Genomic DNA, 22,662 nt, shown 5'->3' on the forward strand with positions numbered 1-22,662 from the left:
TAGATTGGGACGTTAGGCATACTAACAAACTAAAATATTGCTGAGTAAAATCTTAAACTTGCTAATAATCTAATTTAATGCATAATAATTTTAAATGATTTCAAGATTCATGCAATATGCAAACCTTTCTCTCCATTTCTAATATTAAATTAAAGTATTGTCAAATAAATAGTGTAGTCCTACTTACTTTAGATGGCTCAAAAATATCACAGGTTTGTAGTGTTCAGACTCCAGATGTGCGTTTTGCAAAAAGGAGTGTTGAGTCCCCAACAAAGTGATCCTGTCCTCCTTTCCTTCTCTAAAGCTCGGGTTTCTTCCCTGTGTTTCTTTTTTTCTTTTCTATCCTCTCTCTCTTTCTCTCCCTCTCTCGCACAAACATAAATGCACACTAATCATGCCTTTTCCACACAACATGCTTTCCTTTGTGACAAAAACAGATTGCATAGAAAATCATACTATTATTAACTAGTTGTCTTAATGGTGGGATACTCTAACAGAACAAAACAAATTTTATATTTAAGATTATATTTATTGTAACTTTCTAGTGGAAATAGGTTCTTAAACAGTCTAAAAATATGTGAGAAGAACCTGGAAAATTTTCTAGTTTCAGGAACAAAATCAGCCTTGATAGTGAGAGCGCTGAGGGCTGGATGAAAGAAGAGTCTGTGTTCTGTTTTTTTCCAGGGGGTATTATTTCACCGAGACACCAGCCAAGTGAGATCATGTACCGTAAACATACACCATCACCAAGACAACATGGCAAATTCTCCTTTTTCCATCTTGATGAGCACGAGCAGTCAAAGAGAATGTGTTAAATTCAGACTGCAGCAGAAATCATATAGAAAGGAAACACACATACATAGGCCTACATACATATATATATCATACCACATTATTGAATAGTGACATCAACACCATAGCCGTCCTATAGGCTAATCGTCAGGTTGGCCAGACTGACAGTCCCTCATGCTTCAGTGGAAACTTATTCTTGCTTTCTGTCATTCCTAACTGAATAGTTGTAGTCCAGATACCTTTTGTCTTAATTTCGAACAGTGCGAAAACTGTTTCAGCATTTAAACCCATAACAAACCTCCATCTGTGAAAAGTTTTGATTGAAATGAGCATTTGTACTACATCTCTACAATACAGAGGCCTTCAGCTCAGAACTTTTGCTTTAATAAGCACTCCCATGTTACAAAACGCCTCACCATTGTCTCAAGAACACCACAGTGCATTAAATGTGGCTTCAATGTCAAATTTTTCTGGGGCTGTTGTATATGTAAGCCTATTAAAAAAAGACACGCGTTACAAATGCTTCATAAGGTGGGGTCCACACTTTATTGCATAAAACTGAGACAGACCTTAAAGGACAATGAACAACAATAAAACATTCCCGTACCTGAAATTCAATGTTGTGAACCAATGAAATCATCTTTTTAGAAATAACCGAACTAAAAACGACAATAGATTTGCAAAAGAGCACAAAAGACATCAGGAGTGTGGTAAGACAAGTTCCCTTACATTCATCATATCCTTCAAGTCAAAGTAAAATCCTTGAAGAACATTCCATGCCATCTTAACCAACAGATCCTGCATGGTTTCTTTCCCCAAAGCGTCGAAAGAAAGATACAAGTCCTGAGCTTTCCGGTCTCTTATCTGGGGGAAGCTCCTGTCCAGTGCGTCTCTGAAAGGTCTGTCCCAGTTTGAAGTTAGGAGCCAAGTCTTTTTCATCACCAAGTGATGCAGACCTTATAAATGTCCCCTGTGCTGGAATTCGCTTTGAGGGACAGTCTGGTAATGAGGATGAAGTCCCCATACCTGCATTATGGGAGAATGAGGGTTTGTCCCGTACAGGAGTGTCAGGAAATGCCCAAACCCCATCATCAAGGATGTCCACCCTGGAGAAGGAGTAGGAATGTCTGTGGTGTGGTGTGTTACAGGGAGAGATACTAGGGCTGAGGATGGTCCACGGTGAGTCTAGACTTCCCAGTGCATCCTGCAAGGCCAGATCTACCTCTTTTATATTCCTCTTTAGAGTAGCGGAGGTGCACACGGCAGGGCCTTGGGAACGATCAGGTGTAGCCGTTCCATTCAGACCAGCAACGCAATCCTGAAAGTGGTAGCTCTTGCTCGAGAGCTCGGGTATTTTGTCTTCTTCTTCTATTTTCTTGTTGTCCTCCTCCACTCTTGGTTCTCTTTTATCCATGTCTCCAATCAACTCAACTTCTTTATTCACCTCTCCATCTTCAAACTCTTTTTTAGTTGAGATGTTGCTACGCCCAACTTCTTTGAGGTCGTCGCTTTCTGGAATAAGTTCATCATCTATGCACTGTGCTCTCTTTGATGCGGCACGTACCCGCTGAATGTCATTAACGGTGCTGGGTGGAACCTCCTCCTTCAGGCAGGTGTTCTCTGGTTCTTCCAACTTTGAGAATTTTTCCTGGTTGGTTTCCACAGGGCTGTCCAGATCCCCTCTGCCCTCACGCTCCTCAACCTGAGGGCGGATGTTCCTGATGGGGCCGTCCGTGACAGGTGTGAGCCCACCGGGCCTCCTGCGAGAAGGACGTTGGTGGAGAAAGCTGGTCAGGACAGATTCCAGTGCGGAGACTTCATCTGTCACATCCCGACTGGTGCATGTGGAGGTGGATCGGCACTTGGCTATTCTGTTCAGCATTTCTCTTTCTCTTCGCTGTCGCTTGCGAGTCTCGGCTGCTTCACGCTCACGGTTTTCCTGTAGGACATAAAAGTTGGTGTGGGTGTTTCATTAACTTTTGCACAGACGTGCGACAGATTAAAAAAATGTTTTTGTTTTCAGGGACTGATTCCAATTCTTTTTGTCAAATGTCTGTAAAAATGTCAGTTTATGTTGCAGTTATTGAATCTTAATACAAATATTTAGACGTTACAAATGTATTTTAATTTATTATTGTCTACATTTGTTCAAATGTACTTTGCATATAACAAAATTGATGTTGAAAATGTTTGTTAATGCACCATTTTACCAATAAGTCAATAAGTGTCACTGAAAGGCATGACTGATATGAAATGCAACATTATGTTTGAATAAAACATAGGTAAATGTGTGGTGAAATTGATTTCAATTCATCCTAGGCTAACAAATCCTATCTAAATGTTCATATATAAAACCAAAATACATTTTGTAAGAAAAAAGGAACAGAAATTTGATGCGAGTATTTGAACTGTAACACTATATCTGCTTATAAAGTTTCCTGCATTTTTTACTTTATACGAAAAGAAAATGTACCTGTGTAGCTCTCTCAAACCTCTCACAAAAGGAATGAAAGATAGAGCAACACTCCTCTAGCTTAAACGTGGCTGGGTCTTCACAGAAGTACTCTGCCACAGAGGTACTGATGTTTTCCAGTTCCTGAAGGGAAGCCTCCACGTCTGCAAGCCTAATGTCTGCCATCTGTACAGGAGCAGACATATATTACTCCCAGAATACTGCTAATCCTAGATATTTTTTCAAACCAGCCACCAGACAATACACTGGATTTTCAATGCATTTTCCTTACACGAAGAAATGCTTCCATCTGATGTAGTAAATCAGGCTGTTTACTGGCATCCATCTTTGCTTCCCTAATTTTCTCCAACTCCCTTTGAAAGTCCATCTCCACCTCCTGCTTTTGGATCCTATTTCAGATGAAGCAGAATATTATCTCTCCTAAATGCATCTCCTAAACAATACAAAACCTGTATTATATCTACCTTGCTGCAATCCCAATGTGTTGAAGCTGTTCAGCGACATGCAGCAAAGCTTCGTCAATTTGTTGGGCTTGCTATAATAAACAGAAAATAATAAATGTCAAAAAATTATAGTAATACATTCATGAATCAACATTTAACAATAAAAACTCCTGGAAAGAGTGATCACTTCATCTACCATGGACACATAGTGCATAAGGTTAATGCCAGGTTTATTTGCTTTAGTGTCCACCAGTTTGAGCAATGATGTCATCCTGAAGCCAATAGCACTCCCTGCGTAGCCACCCTGAACAAGATACAGCCAGAGTCATTTATCTGCTTCAGCTCTAGTTCACATGTTGGAATAGTGTATTAATAACAAACAAAACAGACATTGTGACACTCACAGCGTTCATGTAGTTACCAGCCTTCAGCACCAGTCTGATGATTGAATGTAGGTCATCACATGCCAGCAACTCTGTGGGTAGAGAAAGTAAGATTTAAAAATAAATATACAAACAAAACAAATACTTATATTTTGTAAAAATATATATATATATGTGTGTGTGTGTGTGTGTGTGTGTGTCCGAATCAGAATCAGAATGATTTTTAATGTTTTAAAGGAGTTTCTTATGCTCATCAAGTTTCTTTGATCAAAAATATTATTACAATGTTAAATAGCATTTTTCTATTTTAACACAACATTTAATTTTCCTGTGATGCAAATAATTACTCCAGTCTTCACTGTCAAATGATACTTCAGAGCTCATTCTAATATACTGATTTATTAACAGTGTTGGAAACTGTTGAACTGCTTATTATTATTATTATTATTATTATTATTATTATTATTATTATTGGAAACTGTGAAAAAAATATTTTCTAACAATTTAAGTTTGGGGTCATAATATTTTTTATTCTTTTATTGTTTGAAAGAAATTAAATCTTTTATTCAGCAATGATGTGTTAAATTGATAAGAAGTGACAGCAAAAATTTATATTGTTAGAAACTATTTATATTTTGAATAAATGCTGTTTTTATTCATCGAGAGTCCTGAAAAAAATTATTGCAGTTTCCAAAAAAAAAAAATTAATAATATATATGTCTGTATATATATATATATATATATATATATATATATTTGGCTATTCTAATAATAAATTAGCATATTAGAATGATTTCTAAAAGATCATGCTCCACTTTATACTGGAGTAATGGCTGACGGCAATACAGCTTTGCATCACAGAAATAAATTATATTTTAAAGGATAGTAAAATAGAAAGCATTATTTTATATTGTAATAACACATAATAAAGTAACATTTGAATACATACATTTTTGGTTTAAATATTTTTTATTGTGTGATAACCATTTTATAAAAGCAATAAGGTACTCGAGGCCTGATTGTCTGATACCTTTATTGAATTTTAACATTTCCACAAAATTAGCATATATATATATATATATATATATATATATATATATATATATATATATATATATATATATATATATATATATATATATAGTTAATAAGTTTCATAGTTTATACTGTATAACATCCTATGTAAAAAGGAAAAAGTACCATTAGCAGCAGTTGTCATGACAGCAATGGAGTGTTTGATCTCCTCAATAAAGGGAAAAAACTCCTCTCTAAGGAGCAGGCACTTTATCCTCACTTTATACCTGAAAACAAATAAAAGTCAAAGAATTTGTAGCTGCTTCTTAGCCAAATCCCATTCAGTCAGCTGATTAATTAATCAGTCAGCTGATTAACACATTTGAACATGTGGGAAAATACTGTGGAGCACATTTATACAAAACTGCACAGAAAATGGCCCTTCAAACGTGACCAGAAAACACACCCTGGCACTTGAACTAGCATCACCATGAAACGGTCAACCTCGTTTAGTGGAGATAGATCTCCATTGAATGACAGCAGCTTCTTTGTCTGGAACGTGTAAAAACAAGAAAAATATTAAAAACAGTGTTGATCATGGTGCTGATCAATAGAACAGCACAATGAGGTCATATAGAGAAAATCAGTTCACCTCCATGTCATCAGGCAACAGCTTGCTGAGCTCTTTCAGTTTCCCGGAAGAAAGGCACAGATTACCGTGCCTGACAGCCTCCACGATGTCCTTTGGTGGCCTGCAAAGTGCATCAAACACAGATGAGAGAGACGAGATGTTTTTAAATGGCCTACCTGAGAGTTACTTTGTGTGCTCTCAGCAGCTTGTCACACATATTACTTATAATGGACTTAATTGAGTGCTTGAATGTTCTTTGAAACACTCAAATCAATTTAGATTGAGATTTTTATCTGCATGCTTTCATTTCATTTTCTACTGGAAATTACAACCTCAAGTACTGAGAGAGAAAAAACAACTTAATGGTTTTAAATGAAGCACTGCACAAAAACAGGAAATCATGGCTATATATAGATATATAGATTTATTTATGAAAGTGCCGACTGAGAAGACAGACGCAAATGCTTTAGGAACTCAAAGATTCGTTTCCCTGCTATTTGAGGCAATCAAAGAACAAGCTCAGGATCCGTTTAAGAAAAAAAAAAAGATTTAGAAAAATTTAAACAGTCACTTATTTAATTTTATACTGTGTACATTACCTTTTAAATTGTTTTAGCAAAATCCCAATATTCATACTTTTCTTGGAGTTGAGAATTGACACCTAAAAAGACATAAACATACAGTGTCAATTACTCATAAACTGGGAAAGTCTTCTGAAAATATCATGTATTATATATTCAGTAACAGCAACTAAAAACTAAATCTAGGAAGCATGAAGATAAGTACATCATTCTCTGTATAAGAAAAGATGAAAGTAGAATCAAAAAGACATGCCTACATGGTTACGAATAGTTCAACATATGTTCTTAGATAACAACAGTGACAATACCAGAACATAAATCATCTGTCTACTCTTAGGTTTGTGCAATTAACAGTAAAATATAAAAGACGGTGTCTTCCTGAAAATGAATTTTGCAGAGAGCACTGGTAAATATTTATTAGGATTAACAGTGAGATAGAAAATTTAATTAAATGTCACATTTACTTAAAAATTCTGTTTTTTTTTATCCTTTTAATGTTTGGAGTCCTAGAGCACAGTATGCTGCGCATGTAAAATAATAATTCTGAAAAATATTGAATGTGCTTAAACAATTTTAAGGGACAATGTGAGTGTGTTCACTAATGTTTAATACCTGGGATTTCCCCACATAATATAAATGTCTTCTTTGAGGACATTTGCAGTGTGTCATTTTATTGCCTTTGGGACAAGAAGGTTACACAAGAAGGAAAACAAAACGAGCAAAGCTAGAGATCTTTCAAGACTTGAGAAGTTGTACTTCCACCTCTATGTGTTTCAGAAGAGAGTATGTCCAATACTCAAGCTTTATCAGAGCACCGGTACCGGAGTCACCTCTCCAGATCATTAGCCAGAATGCTTAAAAAGTGAGATTCACAAATGAGCAATAGATTGGGTTGATAGACCACTAGCGAGCACTAGATTAAATGTTTCATTCACCCACTTGCTCCTGTCCTGCACTTTGAATCTTAATAAACTAGAGATGTCATCTGTGCTGTCTTTCAATCCTGTAGTACTGTCTCAAGAAAAGGCCCTCACTGGAAAGTACAGCTGTAGGTATACTTTACATGACCTGTAACAGCTTTGCAAAGTTCAGCTTGAATCAATTTTAAGCAGCACCACTTACATTTTTGGATTCTGTAGTGATTTGCGAAAGTCCCCACACACTTTTTCTGACCATCCCACCCTGACGAGTCAAACTGTGGTGCTCGTTGTGGCTGAAAAGCTCCTCCATTCGCTTAGTGTCCAACTCAAAGTTCTCGAGGTTGCGTTGGGCTGTCCAAACATTGCGTTTTCCCAACACGCTGTGCCTGGGGATGGCGTCCCAGTTGAAATTGCGCATTTTGGAGCGTCGTTGGACAGTCCGGGTGAAAGGGTCCCCCATAGATGAAGGAAGTGGGGGTGGTAGTGGTAGTGGAGGGGGCGGACCCATGGGAGGGGGCTGTGCAATATGAATGAGGGGTGACGTCTCATTTTGAAAGCACTCAGATGGGTCACGACGAAAAGATGGTAGAGGTGCTGTGGTTAAAACTGGAGCTCCATCCATTGAAGGACACAGAGGGGACAAATCTGGAGGGATCTGACAGACATATTAGGATAAAATATACATATAAAAATACAAAACAATGAGAGGCTAAACGATGTGTTATGCAGACTGAGAATTCTTACACAAACAAGAATGTTGAAATGAACCTTGAGCTTCAATGCATCCAAGATTTGTATCATCAATAACATTCGTTAAGTGTTATGGCTTACTGTTGGATACAACCAAATGTCAAGAATTTTAAATAGCCAACATCTGAATTTCCAATGATAACCCTTACACTGGAAGAGCAGGTTGCATATTTAAAAAAGGTGGCTGTGTGAGCAAACCACAAAGTCAGATTATACTTTACAAGTCCAATATGCACAGGGACTTCAACAGGCAGTTAAACAAACTATTTAATTAAGATTATCAAGCATACAGGCAACTTTGCATATCACACGTACTTTGGTCTCTCTACTTTTGAACGCTGCTTAATTTATTTCAACATTTAAAAGTAATGCTTTTGACTTGGTTATCATTATGTATAGCTTACAAATTTGATAATTCTGTTAATTTATATAAAAATACAAATGTCATTAATATAAACATTAATACTATAATTAATATAATTAATCTTTTATATACGAAATGATTCACTAAATAATTATTCTGCATACAGTTACAGTACGAAATGGCTTAGTACATTACAGCTTTATTTACAGCAGTCACATGTAGGCTATGTTTACTAAAGAGGCCGAGCAAACAAATACAAACAAATACAATGATAGAGATCACTACATTATTCGAGTACTGCCTTTTTAAGCTAAATAGTTAACTCCGAAAATTATGGTGAAAATATATCGACAAGGCGGTTATAAAACTTTGAAATGTGCAACTCTCAAACGAGGGATTAATTAAAAACCAGTCAAACATCAATGATAATCGGAAAACTATGAGGAAAGCAACAGAAAGTGACAGAAAATTAATTTATTTCTGCATGTACGTACCTGTAAGTAAATAATATAAGGTCAGTGCTGATGAACGCTTGATCAACTGATGTCCATTGCTGGAGATAGTCAACAGACAATCCGCATGGCAAACGCCATCAACTCAAGCACTTGGATAATGGATGAGAGTGGCCACACCCCCTCATGCGCGCTCCGGAGCCGCATCCTCTCTCACCTGGGCTGATAGAATGCATCTTGTTCTTCAGAAAGAATATAATTACATAAATGTACACACATTGGGTCTTTATGTTAAATTAGTTTTAGTATAACGGCACGCCGCTGGGTTAAAACAGGTCATGTGACTACAGTTTGAATCGCAACAGTCGTGACCCATCCAGCAACATAACACTGGCCCGTGTGAAATCCATGCCGGCCAGATGTGGCCCAGATGTGTGGCGATAGACACTGTCTGGGAACTGACAGAAGCCGAGGCTTCATACTGTCAGTCGAAGGTAAGTCATATCTTTTTGCAAATGTATAAAACAGTATGTAGCTATCTTTAAAAATGTAGTTATATTACCCTCTATCGGCTTGTAAGAGATACAAACAGTTAACATACAAAGTCCGAATTTGTTATTTAAATCCAGTCAAATTCTCTGGTTGTCTGTATAATCAGCGTATCTAACTGGAATATAGTCTGAGAGAAAGTTCTTCCTGCTCAGAAACAGATTTAAATGTTTTGGGTAGAAATAGTTTTGCATTTGACTTGAGGGACAAGGTTGGTTATCTTTTCCGTTACAATTATATTCAACAGAAATCGTGTGAAGGTTAACAGGTGTGTATTAATAGTTTTATTAATCATCATTAGATTTAATTAGACCACTGCAGCACTGGCCCTCAAATTTTAGAGACATCTGTAGTACAATATTCAACATTTCCCTCTAGTGGTCATCCTTCATTCTGCATGGCCTGACTTCATCTGCTGGAAGTATTTGTTCAATTTAAAAGACAAGCAGAGTCAAGCAAAACAACATAAGTACAAATGACACAAAGACAATTTTTGCAAACCTTTCAAATTTTATCTGGTGGGTTCTTGTACGTTTGTTGGTCAAACATTTGGTCAAAGCCAGGAGCAAAGTCTAACATCATGGGTTTCCAGTTTCAAAATCTGTCTTATCTTTACATATATACAATCATTTATACACTACAATACCACAAAGCAGCCTTAAATATTGATTGTACATAAATAAGTTAATTATTATAACCCTTTCATTCTGCTATGCTCTAAAACTAGGCCTATTAATGGAGTAAGCATTTAAACGCCAAACATTTCTGTTGACAGCAATCAAAATAATAATAGCAAGAAAAAAAATCAGAGATAAAACGACAAAAAAAAACTTAATAGATGCATTTGATATAAAAGAAAAAAAGAAATCTACTGGGGGGATAAATAAACACACACACACACACACACACACACACACACACACACATATATGTATTTGTGTGTGTTCAGAAGGGTCTAAAGTTAAAATCCCATTGGTCAGGTACAAATGTCAATCACTTCATGAATCAGTTCAGTCTCTGGGGCTCAAGATGTAACCCTTTTCTCCATCTCTCAAGATGAAAGAACACACACCCTACCAATCTCAACATGTTGACAAATGTGCCAGGACATAAAACACAATACTTTGTATTTAAAAAAAAGTAAATAAAATAGACATTGTACAGTCTTCTTTAGTTGACATTCAATCTAAATTTCAAGCATCCTTTAACATTCAGAAGAACCCTTTCCCTTTTGTTTTTTCTAGAATAATTTTCCTGCAGTAGTACCCCGGTAGTGTTTTACTGATACACTGAAAAGGATTGAATCACAATGCATGGAAATGTACAACTAATGTTATCAGACCTGCCATGCAGAAACACACAAGGGACAGACAATACAGGCATGAAAATATACTTTCTAGAAACATCTTCAGTATTGCTTTGTCTCAAGCTTAGAAAGAGTTAGTGCAATGTTCAAAAGTACTGAACATTAGATCATAGTTGTTATTTCAGGCTTACATAATGAAATCAAAAAAATTAAGATAACACTTTACAATAAGGTGCATTTGTTAACATGTAGTTAATGTATAAACGTACATGAACAGACAATAAACAAAACACTTACTACACAATTTATTAATCCTTGTTAAGGTAATTTTATTGTAATGTAATTTGTTAATGCTACCTAATGAACCTCATTGTAAAGTGTTACCAAAATAAACCAGACTGACATAAACCATAATCTGACAGTCTGCGCTTTAACCCCATTATCACTGCATCAAATGTGTTAAGACAGCAAAAGCATATTTCAAAGTGTGTTTTGAACTCACTGAAGAAAGAAAAAAAAAAAAATAATTTATAAAAATAAAGGTTATCAGGGAGCATTATGTAGATATTTTCTGTGAAAAATTATGTAGTGAAAACGAAGTAAAACTCATCTGATTATACCATCTTATCACAAATAAAAATAAATGCAAAACATATCTTGAAATGTTTATGTTTATATAATTCAGTTAGATTTTGTACTATATTTATGTGAAACATTGTGAGAGTTAGACTAATGAAATGATTCGTTAGCACTACTATGGCACAGAAAGAAAAAACTATTACTGTGATATTAATATAAATCTTTCATTGGGGGAATTTTTTTTTTTTTTTTTTGCCGAGGCAGATAAAGTAATTAAGCAGAGGGTGCATCAGAACCAATTGCAATTTGAATGAACAATGAAAGAATATATACGTTAACAGAACACAAGTCAGAACATAAATATTAGTGCAAATTTTGGTAGATAAAGAGGCAGATAATGGTGGGACTTAGTAACTGGCCTGTTTTAAAACAATCAAAAACAACTCATACATACACTTCCTTGATTAACTTATTTTTAACTTAAAAATAAACCTATAAACTTTCTGGAGCATTATGCACTGGTACATAATACTACAAACTATAATTGTCAAAATAAAACAATAAACAAAATCATGCTTCAGAAATTCAAAACTGTAAAGAAACTGATTTTTAGATTTATCTTGCTGGGCTTTGTTAAACGTGCAGGAAACTATACACCCACATTAGATGAAATTCAGTCCATATCATGTTTCAGTATTATTAATTTGAGATTAAATAACTTAAAATGAGTACCTCATTTTAAGATATTAAATGCAATATTTCATTAATTCAAAATATTTCAAAGAAAGACAGCTGGAAGGATTGACTAAACCATACTTTCATGGAATAGTAAACACAAATGTACATCCTTATTCAATACCAATATCAGATAAAACTATATCTGTTTTTTTTTTTTCAAAATAAAATGACTTTTTGTTAGAACCACCAACACTCTGTGACAGGAATAATCTGGACCCCCCCCCCCCCCCCATTAGCTACAAGACCAAATCTACAATACAGAAAAAAGATAGTAGTAGCAAAATAAAACGCTTTTCACAGAAAAACAAAAGGAACATTTCCTCAAGATGTGGTCACTCACAGAGAGTGAGAGAGAGAGAGAGAGAGAGAGAGAGAGAGAGAGAGAGAGAGAGAGAGAACGTGCGAGTAAGACTGAGAATAATCTGGAAAGAACAGCTGTTTTGCATGACACATCAGAAGGATTTTATAGGGATGAAGCTTAAACTGACATTTGATTGGAACCTTTGGGACCAGTTACATACTACATGTGACTATTCAGACACTTGAAAACAGTCTCAGAGCAAGAACAGGATGAGGAGGAGGAAAAGAAGAATCAAGGAAGAGAAGTATAGAGCGAGTTAGTGTGAAGGAGGCTCTGTTGTAGCCCCTGTCTCTGCTAGCATCTCAGAACGCTGGTCTCTTGTGGTCCTAACTGTGTCGCTCTGTGTGGATAAAGACATAACAGGAAACCAGGGGTAAACGGGCACTTTCACTGTTCCTCCAGCCAAGAGGGTTTGTCGGCCCCTGGTGGTTTGAGTTTAATGTTGAACTCCTTGAGGGTCTGTTCCAGCTGTTGCTGGTTTCCAGCAAAGTAGGCAGAGATAGCATTATGGAACAGGAGAAGTTGCTTGTGCATCACTTTGACCTGTGAGGGGGAGACACACAAGTCGTGTCAGATGACAAGATACAGACAATAAATTGATTAAGGGCTATTTGAGTGACTTAAAGATGAAGTTATGCGGGTTGTCGGGCACCCTGTTTTCTTCCAGGAACTTGAGCTTGATGCTGACATCACTGCGGAGACGCTCATATTTTTCCTTGTGGATCTGGTACTGCTGCTGAGCAGCCTCGATACGAGCCATAGTAACAGCATCCCGTGGGCCCATGTTCAACTCTTCCAGATCTGCCCTGTGTGCATCGAACTCTAGCCTATAGGAGATCAGAGAAACACCATAAATACGCCACATAAGCGTAATTTTATACAATGTGATGTTGAAAGTTATTTATGATGAAATCTGACATTAATGGAAGCTAGTATTGCATCAGATAAAAGCATAAAGCATCAAAGGTTTCTCAGAGATCTCAGTATGTACCACACAAAATAAATAACTGTGATAGAGGATATGCTACTCCTTTTTCTCTTTTCAATCAAAAGACTGAGTAAGAAGACCAGCCAGTGTCAAAGCCTGTTGGTGCTACGCTCGGGGTTCATTCGATCAATACCATCTCGTCTGCACATAAAGGAATATTCAACTCAGACAACTGTAACGTATAATGAAAACTCTCAAACATACAGTAGCACCACAGGCCAATTAACCTAGAACACAATTAAAGTGCTTGAATTTTGCATATCTGCAGTCAGGAGTGGAACACCTCAAGCACCAAAAAACAAATGAAGGCTATTATACTAAAGACTACAGAGCTGGAGTAGCCTTTACCTGGCATTCTCGTACATCTTGATAGTCATCAATGTGTCTTCCATTGTTTTGTTCACCAGCGTGTTGATGCTGGACACAAAGTAGTTGATGGCACCGAGCAGAGTCTCTCCATTCTTGCACAGCAACTTCTGTGTTTCAGCATTGTATCCGAACTCATCCTGCGCATAAACAATACCACAAACCAAATAAAGTGGAAATCAATTAAAATATAAATATTAGATGAAAAAAAAAAAACTTTCGTCTTAGCAGCTAACTGAAATAAAATAAGTTGAAGTACTGAAATGATTAAAACTAAAATAAATTTAAACAGATAAAAATATAACATTAATATGAAAACTGAAAAAAGGTAAAATAAAAGCCAATTCAAAATATTACTAAATACTATAATAGATAACACTCTACTGATAGTGACAGCGCTACATCATAGCAATCAGCCTTCATGTTTAAGTAGTTTTAGACCCATCCAGCAATGTTAGACATTCTTGAACAATAACAACCCTAAAACAATTATGGCCTATCAGTGTTCACTGTAAACCCTGACAGTTTGAACTATGAAATGAAATATATGTGTATGTTTACAGCAGTTCCACAAGTAATTAATTATGCATGGTAGTCACAACAAATGTCATAAATTTGAAGATGGCCATGCTGCCTCACCCGAAGTTCTGGAGACTTCTGACTGAGGTCGGCAAAAGTGTCTCCAAGGGCGTGCTGGGTCTGCACCATGCTGTAAAAGTGGTTGGTTAGCGCTCGCGCTAAACGCAGCACATTCTCGTACTTCCGTTTGGTTTCCCGCAGAACCTCAATCTGAGCCTCCAGCTCCAAATCCACAGTACGTGAGCCACGGCCAAACCTCTCAGAGATCATCTGTTTGGTGCACTAAGGGAGACACAGATAACATACACAAATGGCTTCAAAATAGAAGTGGTTGACAACCTGACATCTATTCAGAAAAGACAAACCGTTAATTGACAAACCTTGTACGTGCTCAGACCCCATTTCTTCATGATGTCAAACTTCTCCACAGCAATGCCTCTTGTGGCCTCTTCTGCTGTCGTGGAGGAATTGCTACTGGAGTGATGCATGTTGGACCCTGATACACGCAAAATGCTTGAAGTAAGTCTACAACTGTCTGTACTTCCACATTATTTCCACACCATTTTTTGATATTGTTCGTATAATTGCATCATAGCTCTGAAGGTGTATCAGCTATATGTAAAGCAGATGAGATGAGAGTGAATAAATGAAAGTGTGAAGTTTTAAAATTATTTACGCAATTGTGGAATTTTTTTTAACAATGGAATGGGTTGTACCAAATAAGTGAAGTGTATGTAAGTGTGTAATGCCAGTGCATATGTGTGTGAATGTGAAGGAAGAGCAAGAGGAGAGAGGGAGGGAAAAAAAGGGAAGGTGAGAGAGAGAAGGTGATAATGTAATGAGATGAAATGAAAACAGGAAAGCACACAACTGATATTTTGCTAAATCTGCTGCCTCATGACAAACAGCTGGAGACATTTTACAGTTCACTTAACATCACACAACTGTTATTATAAACCCCAATATGTCTGCTAATTTATTTTTGTAAAATATTCATTTACACAGAAAAAGACTGACTAGAAGTTAAAAATAATAAAAGGATTTAACAAACATATTACACACCCATCCATTCTGCAGCAGATTTTTCTAAATATTTCCTCTGCAAAGTCAGCAGGATTAAAGCCAGATTACAATTTCAAAACTGATTTCTGAAGCAAAACGACAAAAGGTTTCCCATTAAAAAATTCCTGCTAGTGAAAAAAAGCAACCTTAACCCTGCAAGAAAGAAGAGAAAGTCCAGTCTGCTAAGAGAGAAAACAAAAGCCAGGGAATTAAATTTGTTCCTGTAGTACAGCATCCCATACCCTTGGAAAAGACAACAACAGTTTTGAAAAGGATATAATTCAAGATTATAATTCAAGGCACCAATGTGAAGGTGGAAAACTAGAAAGAAGGGAGATGGGTTACGACTGAGGCATGAATGACCTTGCCCTTCATTTGGAATGCGTCTGTTGCCCAAAAAGTCAATGTTAAGACGGACTGCAGGGCCTGAGAAAGGGTAAGAGAGAGAAAGTCCTCACTGAATCACAAGTGAATAGATTTAAGGGGCCAGGATGGTCACCTTACAATCACATATCCAAATCAAAAGCAGTTCATTTTGGCTGGATAACTTTGCATACTTTTTCATTGTAGAGGAGATTTATTAAAACCAACAAAAAAAACAAACAAAGCTGAAGCTCATTTGCATTTTCAGATCTGTGGCCTTTTCACTCTGGTTAATATCAAACTTTAAAGCCATTTAGCATGACTCACAGAATACCTATACAGATAATGACCAATGCCCCCAGAGGCCCTAGATCTCATTTGGATTGCACCATAGGAAAGAAATGAGTGGGAAAACCCATAGTGGAAATTATGCAAAACATACTGAACAATTTTAGTATGCATTTACTTTAGAAAGACAAGAGGTCCTCAAAGTCATTCCAAACATGGTATATATCACTAACAACTAAACAACTTGGGACTGGGTTCAAGTGAATCTAAAACTAGAATAATTATACACAGACTTCTTTGCCCAGTTGATTTAATAATTTAAAAAAAGATGTAGTTTTGCACATTGCAGTAGGACTTGGGTTTTAGATGAACGTGAAAAATTATTAAATGTTATTCTGTGCGAGTAATACCTTTGATGGAGCTTGTCGGAATGATGCCTTCTGTTGTACCTCCATAACCACCTGATACGATGCTGGTCTCATTAAGATTGGGTCCGGACACCATGACCTGCTGTAAGTCCTACAGAAATGCAAAAAAATAAAAAACAAGTGATGAGGAGATCTTAAGAATTTAATATTATAACCTAGGCATTCTTTTTAATAAAATGAGCCAATTCTTTAAGTTCTACATACACTGGCAAGTGTCATAAAATGTTAGAAAGAACATTTCAGAGTTAGAATCACACTAGACCCAGAATTATTATGAATCACGTGTCTATGAATAACATACAAACATTCATATTTAATTTCCTGTGAAAACAAACACTCTGAAAAAGATCCAAGTTTCCTTGATGTAGTAAAAAAAAAAAAAAAAAAAGTATGTTATCTGAAACAAGTCACATTAGTGACTTTAAAAACTCTCAACAACCAACACCAGTGTCATCTGAGACAAAGAAAAAGAGCTTTCTCACAAATAAAACAGGGGTCTTCACACATCTGCAAATTTGCAATGGTGTGATCAACTTTCTTAAAAAAAAAAAACATTTATTTGTTAAATAAAATATTAAGTCAGCTTTGACTAAAGATAATTAAGAAAGATTAGTTAAATGCATCATTGTACATTAAAATGTGGCAGTAACAAAGTCAAATTAGAAAGTAATGTTCAAGTATATGACTACATCTATCACTAATGATTATTTAAATCGCTTTCCAAAGCAATCATCGTAAACCCTGACTTTTGATGTAAAAAAAAAAATCTGAATCAGTGATAGTGAATACTATTTTAGGCTCATAGGATACATATGCTGATGTACAGTAAGTTCTGTACTGTATGCGATATAGAGTTAATAGATAATACAAGGTCGCTAGCCAATGGTTAATACTACAGAGGGACAAAACAGGATGTTTTTCAAAATAAACAAACACTATCTGTATTAGGATTTGTATCTTACCTCAAAAACTGATTTAAATGAGTTAAAAAAGCCTAAAAATAATGCATGTGATTTGAAAAACATCCTGTCCATTGTGACCCGGTTATGGGGAGAACTAAAATCATTATCTATGGTAAGACATAGACGTGGGGAGAACTAAAATCATTATCTATGGTAAGACATAGACGTGCAGGCATACAGTACACACACACTCTGCCACCCTTCCCAGTGTTCCTCCTCACCCTGAGGCCTGCGGGACTCCCTACCTTCTCTCTTAAGCGCCACTGACTCTTTGCAGCCTGCACAGACATCAGGGAAGAACATGACAACAAAAAGACAAAAACAAAGATAAACGAACGAAAATGAAGCACAATGTAAAACAAAATCAGACTTGAAAACAGTGATGATGAAGAAAACTATCAAACACAATGGAATCCATATTTTAGGGCCGATAAGCACCTATTAATACAATAAAGGCAGGCTTCCAGGCTTGACAATAAAAGAAATATAAAGTTACAAAAAGTGATCCCACTCTTTCTCTGTCTTGGTAAAGGAAGACAAGTACGTTTAGATCCAAATGACATTCAATTAATACATTATTTAATGTATTATTTATGCATTGAAGGTCGCAAGCTTGTTTTTCCATCAACTGGTCAATTTACAGCAGGCCATGCAAATTTGTACAGGCTGAATCTAAATGTAAATTCACACTCTGACAGTAGGTGGCGCTGATGGAACAGCAGAATTAGAGCTCCGTGGACAAAGCATTGCGATAAGAACCCTTCTTTATTAGGTATTACATGGAGTGTAGATGAAAACCAAATGCCATCAAATCTTTTCTGAAAACAGTTTTAACCTTCAGAGGTTCAATTATACAATTCATTCATTCATATAATTCCCTTAGCACTCATTTAAAACATCCCAGCTTCCTGCCATGTTTTCACACAAAACAAAACTACTCTGCATGCTGTGCGCACATGAGACCATTCATAAACACTTTGCTTTATGCTAGACAGTATTTATTAAATCCTGATTGGTTCAAATTGCAGTTATCGAAAACGGTTTTAATGCTAATTAAAATATGAAATACTAACCGTGGGGAATTTTATCATGATTTATCGTCAAATCAGTAAACTCTTCATCCCTAGATCAGCTACTGTTATTTTAGGATGGGCTTTTTAAATAGGACATAACATGAGAATATTAGTGGGGGAAAATTGTAAACAAATTAAAACAAAGAGCCTTTACCTCCTTACAGGAATGATTCAACATCCTAGCAAATAGCTCACTGCTTGTCTGTTTGCCTAACACTTCTTCTCCCGGATCCAGTGCCACGGATTAGTTGTCTTACAGAGGTGTGTCTTGAGACAACATTACATTTTCTTTACAATGGTTTCAACAATAGGGAGATTTGAACACTTTGTGCTTGGCTGAATTAGCCTTCTACTCCTTAAAAGGCAAAGACAAGCAAGATACACACTAGACTTTACAATTAAGTTTCACCACAAGCCATTTTTACGAAATGAATGCATATTACTGTTACTTATTAACATGCCTGACAACCTTATTTGTAATGATTTCAAGTCCTCAAGAAAAAGCTGAACAATTATAAACTGCAATGTTTGCATCACCTGGTGCAACCTTAAGATCTTTTCTCATGACTGATATTGTGAAACCTGCAAAAAAAACTAAACCAACTGGGCAGACAGCTATATTTAGACTCTGTTAAAACCTTACTCTAGCTATGAAAACCAGACAACAGTCATCCACATTTTGATGCTTTGAAACTTCATTGATTTGATACGGCTTCAGTTTTGCAAACAAACTTAATAGGGTGAGTTCAGGTAAACTGCACCTGACTTTACCTGAATCACCATATATCGCTCACCTGCTCCAGGCTGTCATCTTCTGCTAGATTCCTAGAGTCCCCATTACTGTTAAAAGGAATCTCCATAGTGGCTGCTTTACTCATCATACTGTCCGCCATACTGGAGTGTTACTGAAAGAGCGAGTGTGATAAGAAAAAAGATAAGATAATAAAATAGAGCTCTTCAATACGTTACAAAAGGTTGTTTGTGACATTTCAGAATAATATATTCATAAAAGCACTGCTGATAGTTAACAATATAGACCAGACCTCTATTCAGACAACAAACATTGACTACGTTTACATGCAGCCAATAACCCGTTCAAAACCGGGATATTAGCAATAATAACACCGTGTAACAATAATAACAGCCATGTAAACACCGGCAAAAACCCGGATATACCCTTTTCTAACCCGAATATTTGGTCTTGTTAATGCGTTTCGGCATATCCCCATCAAAATGTGTGTTCTGCGCATGTTCTATTCGAAAGGAATCTTGGTCTTTTGAGTCTTTGGATACAGGAAGAAGAATCGGAAATGACACATATTGCGTCTTACGTCCAGACGCTAACCGTGCGTCGCCGTTTACATCGGGATATTGGCGACTGATTACACATTCCATGTATACAGGAGTAACTCTCTCTGCTCATGCATGTAAACGTGTTATCCCGAATGTTTCAGAAACCCGAATAGTGACCTTAACCCGACCATAACCCGAATTTTAACAGCTTGTAAACGTAGTCACTGGTATGGTAACCAAGGTCTGCTGTCATTCTACCCAACACATTCTTTTGCATAAAACGGGATGGTGAATAAATGATGACAGTGTGTTTTTAGGATAAATATCCCTTTAATTGTAAAATCTACAAGACCTTCTATACTCCACATACACATGCCGGAAGCTGTAGATTGAAAAGCGTTTACTCAGGAATGTTCTTTTCAAACGCACTTATCAGATCATCTGACAGCGCCCAAACCAGTCGTCACCATAAAAGGAACTGCCATGGAGTTCAAGGAGTAGATCTTTCACTTCAAACTACTTAAAAATATCTAGAAACTTGCAGTGGTTTTCATCGATACTTACTTTGGTTACTCCTTCAGAGCCCAATGCCACACCTGCAGAACTTCACCACACTGAGTGTGCAACTTCTCAAGCAGGCTTTCATTATTATTTATCATAAAGCTCAGCCTCCTCAATGGGCAGAGGAAAATATAGGAATGCTGGGAGCTATGTTAGAAACATGTGACTCATGCAAGTTGGTCTAATCCTTAGACAGGAGCTCAGGGAGGGAGGCTCGGTGCTCAGAGGGCTGGTATGAGCGGAGGAATCATAGTCTGCCTTCACAGAAGAGCCATTTAATTCTTCTGAGTGCTAGAGCATGAAATTTGGGCAGGATAAAAGCTAATGGTACAGGTCTTAAATCTTAAACCACAGGAATGGAAAACTGGTATTAATAATTTGCACTCAGAGAGCCGTGGTTATGGCGGTGAGCAAGTGCAAGGGCTTCTTTATTATAATGATGGAATGGAGGGGATAGATGGTCACAGGATGTGGGTTGATGTGACCTTATTGAAGGCATAAATATAAGCACCATTTACTTAGCAGAACCAAACTATGGCAAAGTCCTCATGTCAGAAAGCAGCGTTTCAATTTGTGGCTTGCAGTATCACCTTTGATTTACCAGCTACCTTTTGATGTGAATGACATTCCCTCTTACTGGTGAATACTTTGCATGGTGGTCAGTATCAACACCTACAGAAAGATGCAGTGAGGATGACACCCAACATCCAATGTAGAAATGCTGTTATTCAGAAGGACATCTGGGATCAATTTGGATGATATTTCAGCAACCTGTTGTCATATACAGTATGCAAACCCTCCAGTATAGCTCATCTGATGGAAACATGCATGGGTAGCTGGACAAATTTTTCAACTGTAATTATGTTGCTCTACATGGCTTCAGAAGAACTACAAAATCGTTACATAGATGGGATTGTAATTTGACAGCTATGATAATACAACAACATGCATCAATGCTTTTTTCCCTGTGATTTTCCATTGGATTTGCGGAGGCAGCATACCATCTAACCAAGGCTGCCTCTATGACAACCACCACCACAGTGAAAGGAACATGACTGGAGCTAGCTGGCTGAGGTGATGTTCCTTTATTAAGCGGATAATAATGGTTTTATTAAAATGTGCATGCTAACAAACCTACTAAAAGAGCATAATCAAGATTTTCTCACAAATCAATTGTATCTCGATCTAACTGTTAACTGTTGGCAATTACTTTTATCACTAAGGCTATTATTGTTGTTTTGGGGGGAAAAAAACATTAGGGAAGACAAGTGCCGCCTTCTTTTATTGGCTCGTGTCGTTTTGAAAATATAAATGCAGCCATGAGCTCAAAGAAAAACGTTTTAGTACATGGAGGTGATGTAAAACGCGCACTTAAGAAGTCTAAACTAGTGGTGAACCTGTCGTTGATATGCGTGGCGTTAACTACCTGCTGGGCGAACAGGTGGGACAGGTGAACGGAGACTATTTTCATTCCATTTTACTAACAAATTCATTTTAAGCACGAGATTTCTACTACGTTTAAAGATAAACGTTTATTAACTACATAAACCACATTATGGCACGTTCAGCCGTGAAACAGTTACGCATTTAATTTCCCATAACGCAAAATTTGTTATAATATGTCAGGCTGACAGCATCCGTCCAAGTGGGCCTTCAATAAAAAAACAATAATAATAAAAAAAAAACGAACACGTTTTCATGCAAGACAAATATCACACACTTGAGTAGCAATCCCAAGCTAAAGCCACAAATACATTTTTGTCGTCGTATACACTACATGAACGCTAATTCAACATATGTTTAGTAATAAGGACTACATAAACATAATTCAAGACATAAATGTTTATCTTACCTGTGTATTTCCTATTTTAGGATTAGCTATTTGTCGCGCGCGATGGATATTTTATCCCAGTTCATTCGCGATTATATACTGCCACTTCCCAAAAAGTGAGGAAATAAGCATGCATTCATGGGGGGTGAATTTATGTCAATGCATGTGCAGCGGATTCCACTATATGTCCAGCGGCTTGTTGTTTGTATTGTTGGGCGAATCAGCCTCCAGTAGCCCGAAATGCTTTGCGGATCTGACGACAGGCGACGACCTTCCTTTAGTCGACGTGTAGGGCAAGGAACTCGACCGGAAGTTGAAGTCGGGTGGGGGCTGCCATCTTTTAGCAGAACTTCACTTGCGTTAGCATTCCCATCGACTCCCATTCATTTTGGCGTCACTTTGACAGCGAATAACTTTACATCTGAGGCGTTTAAAGACTCCGTTTGTCCATTATTTATTTCTAAAGATACACGACAATGTATAAAGGGCTTTATTACCTTTTATGTTACATTATGGCCCCGTATAAACAGTT

The 22,662-nt window shown here is 36.8% G+C and overlaps 2 protein-coding genes across 9 annotated transcripts; both read right to left on the reverse strand.

Moving 5' to 3' along the window:
• Nucleotides 1–1,329: 1,329 nt before the first annotated feature.
• LOC113054311 (FH2 domain-containing protein 1-like) lies at nucleotides 1,330–8,924 on the reverse strand. Its single transcript, XM_026219765.1, has 12 exons — nucleotides 8,846–8,924; nucleotides 7,440–7,892; nucleotides 6,336–6,397; nucleotides 5,758–5,857; nucleotides 5,572–5,657; nucleotides 5,292–5,392; nucleotides 4,113–4,183; nucleotides 3,905–4,012; nucleotides 3,730–3,800; nucleotides 3,537–3,654; nucleotides 3,266–3,430; nucleotides 1,330–2,731 (listed from the first exon to the last, which is right to left on the reverse strand). Exons 2-12 carry the CDS (start codon nucleotides 7,857–7,859, stop codon nucleotides 1,577–1,579), a joined length of 2,457 nt encoding a protein of 818 aa, XP_026075550.1. The 5' UTR covers nucleotides 7,860–7,892; nucleotides 8,846–8,924; the 3' UTR covers nucleotides 1,330–1,576.
• A 918-nt stretch (nucleotides 8,925–9,842) lies between these two features.
• LOC113054312 (arfaptin-2-like) lies at nucleotides 9,843–22,389 on the reverse strand. 8 transcript variants are annotated; one of them, XM_026219767.1, is made up of 10 exons: nucleotides 22,152–22,389; nucleotides 19,240–19,350; nucleotides 17,618–17,650; nucleotides 16,393–16,501; nucleotides 15,695–15,757; nucleotides 14,650–14,765; nucleotides 14,330–14,551; nucleotides 13,673–13,830; nucleotides 12,989–13,163; nucleotides 9,843–12,879 (listed from the first exon to the last, which is right to left on the reverse strand). In XM_026219767.1, exons 2-10 carry the CDS (start codon nucleotides 19,336–19,338, stop codon nucleotides 12,724–12,726), a joined length of 1,131 nt encoding a protein of 376 aa, XP_026075552.1. In that variant the 5' UTR covers nucleotides 19,339–19,350; nucleotides 22,152–22,389; the 3' UTR covers nucleotides 9,843–12,723. The 8 variants fall into 8 exon arrangements, with proteins under 8 accessions (XP_026075552.1, XP_026075551.1, XP_026075553.1 ...); XM_026219766.1 differs by having other exon boundaries at nucleotides 17,594–17,650; XM_026219768.1 differs by lacking the exon at nucleotides 17,618–17,650.
• Between the last annotated feature and the right edge of the window lie 273 nt (nucleotides 22,390–22,662).

Source organism: Carassius auratus, chromosome 35, assembly GCF_003368295.1.
Source record: "Carassius auratus strain Wakin chromosome 35, ASM336829v1, whole genome shotgun sequence".
NCBI lineage: Eukaryota > Metazoa > Chordata > Actinopteri > Cypriniformes > Cyprinidae > Carassius > Carassius auratus.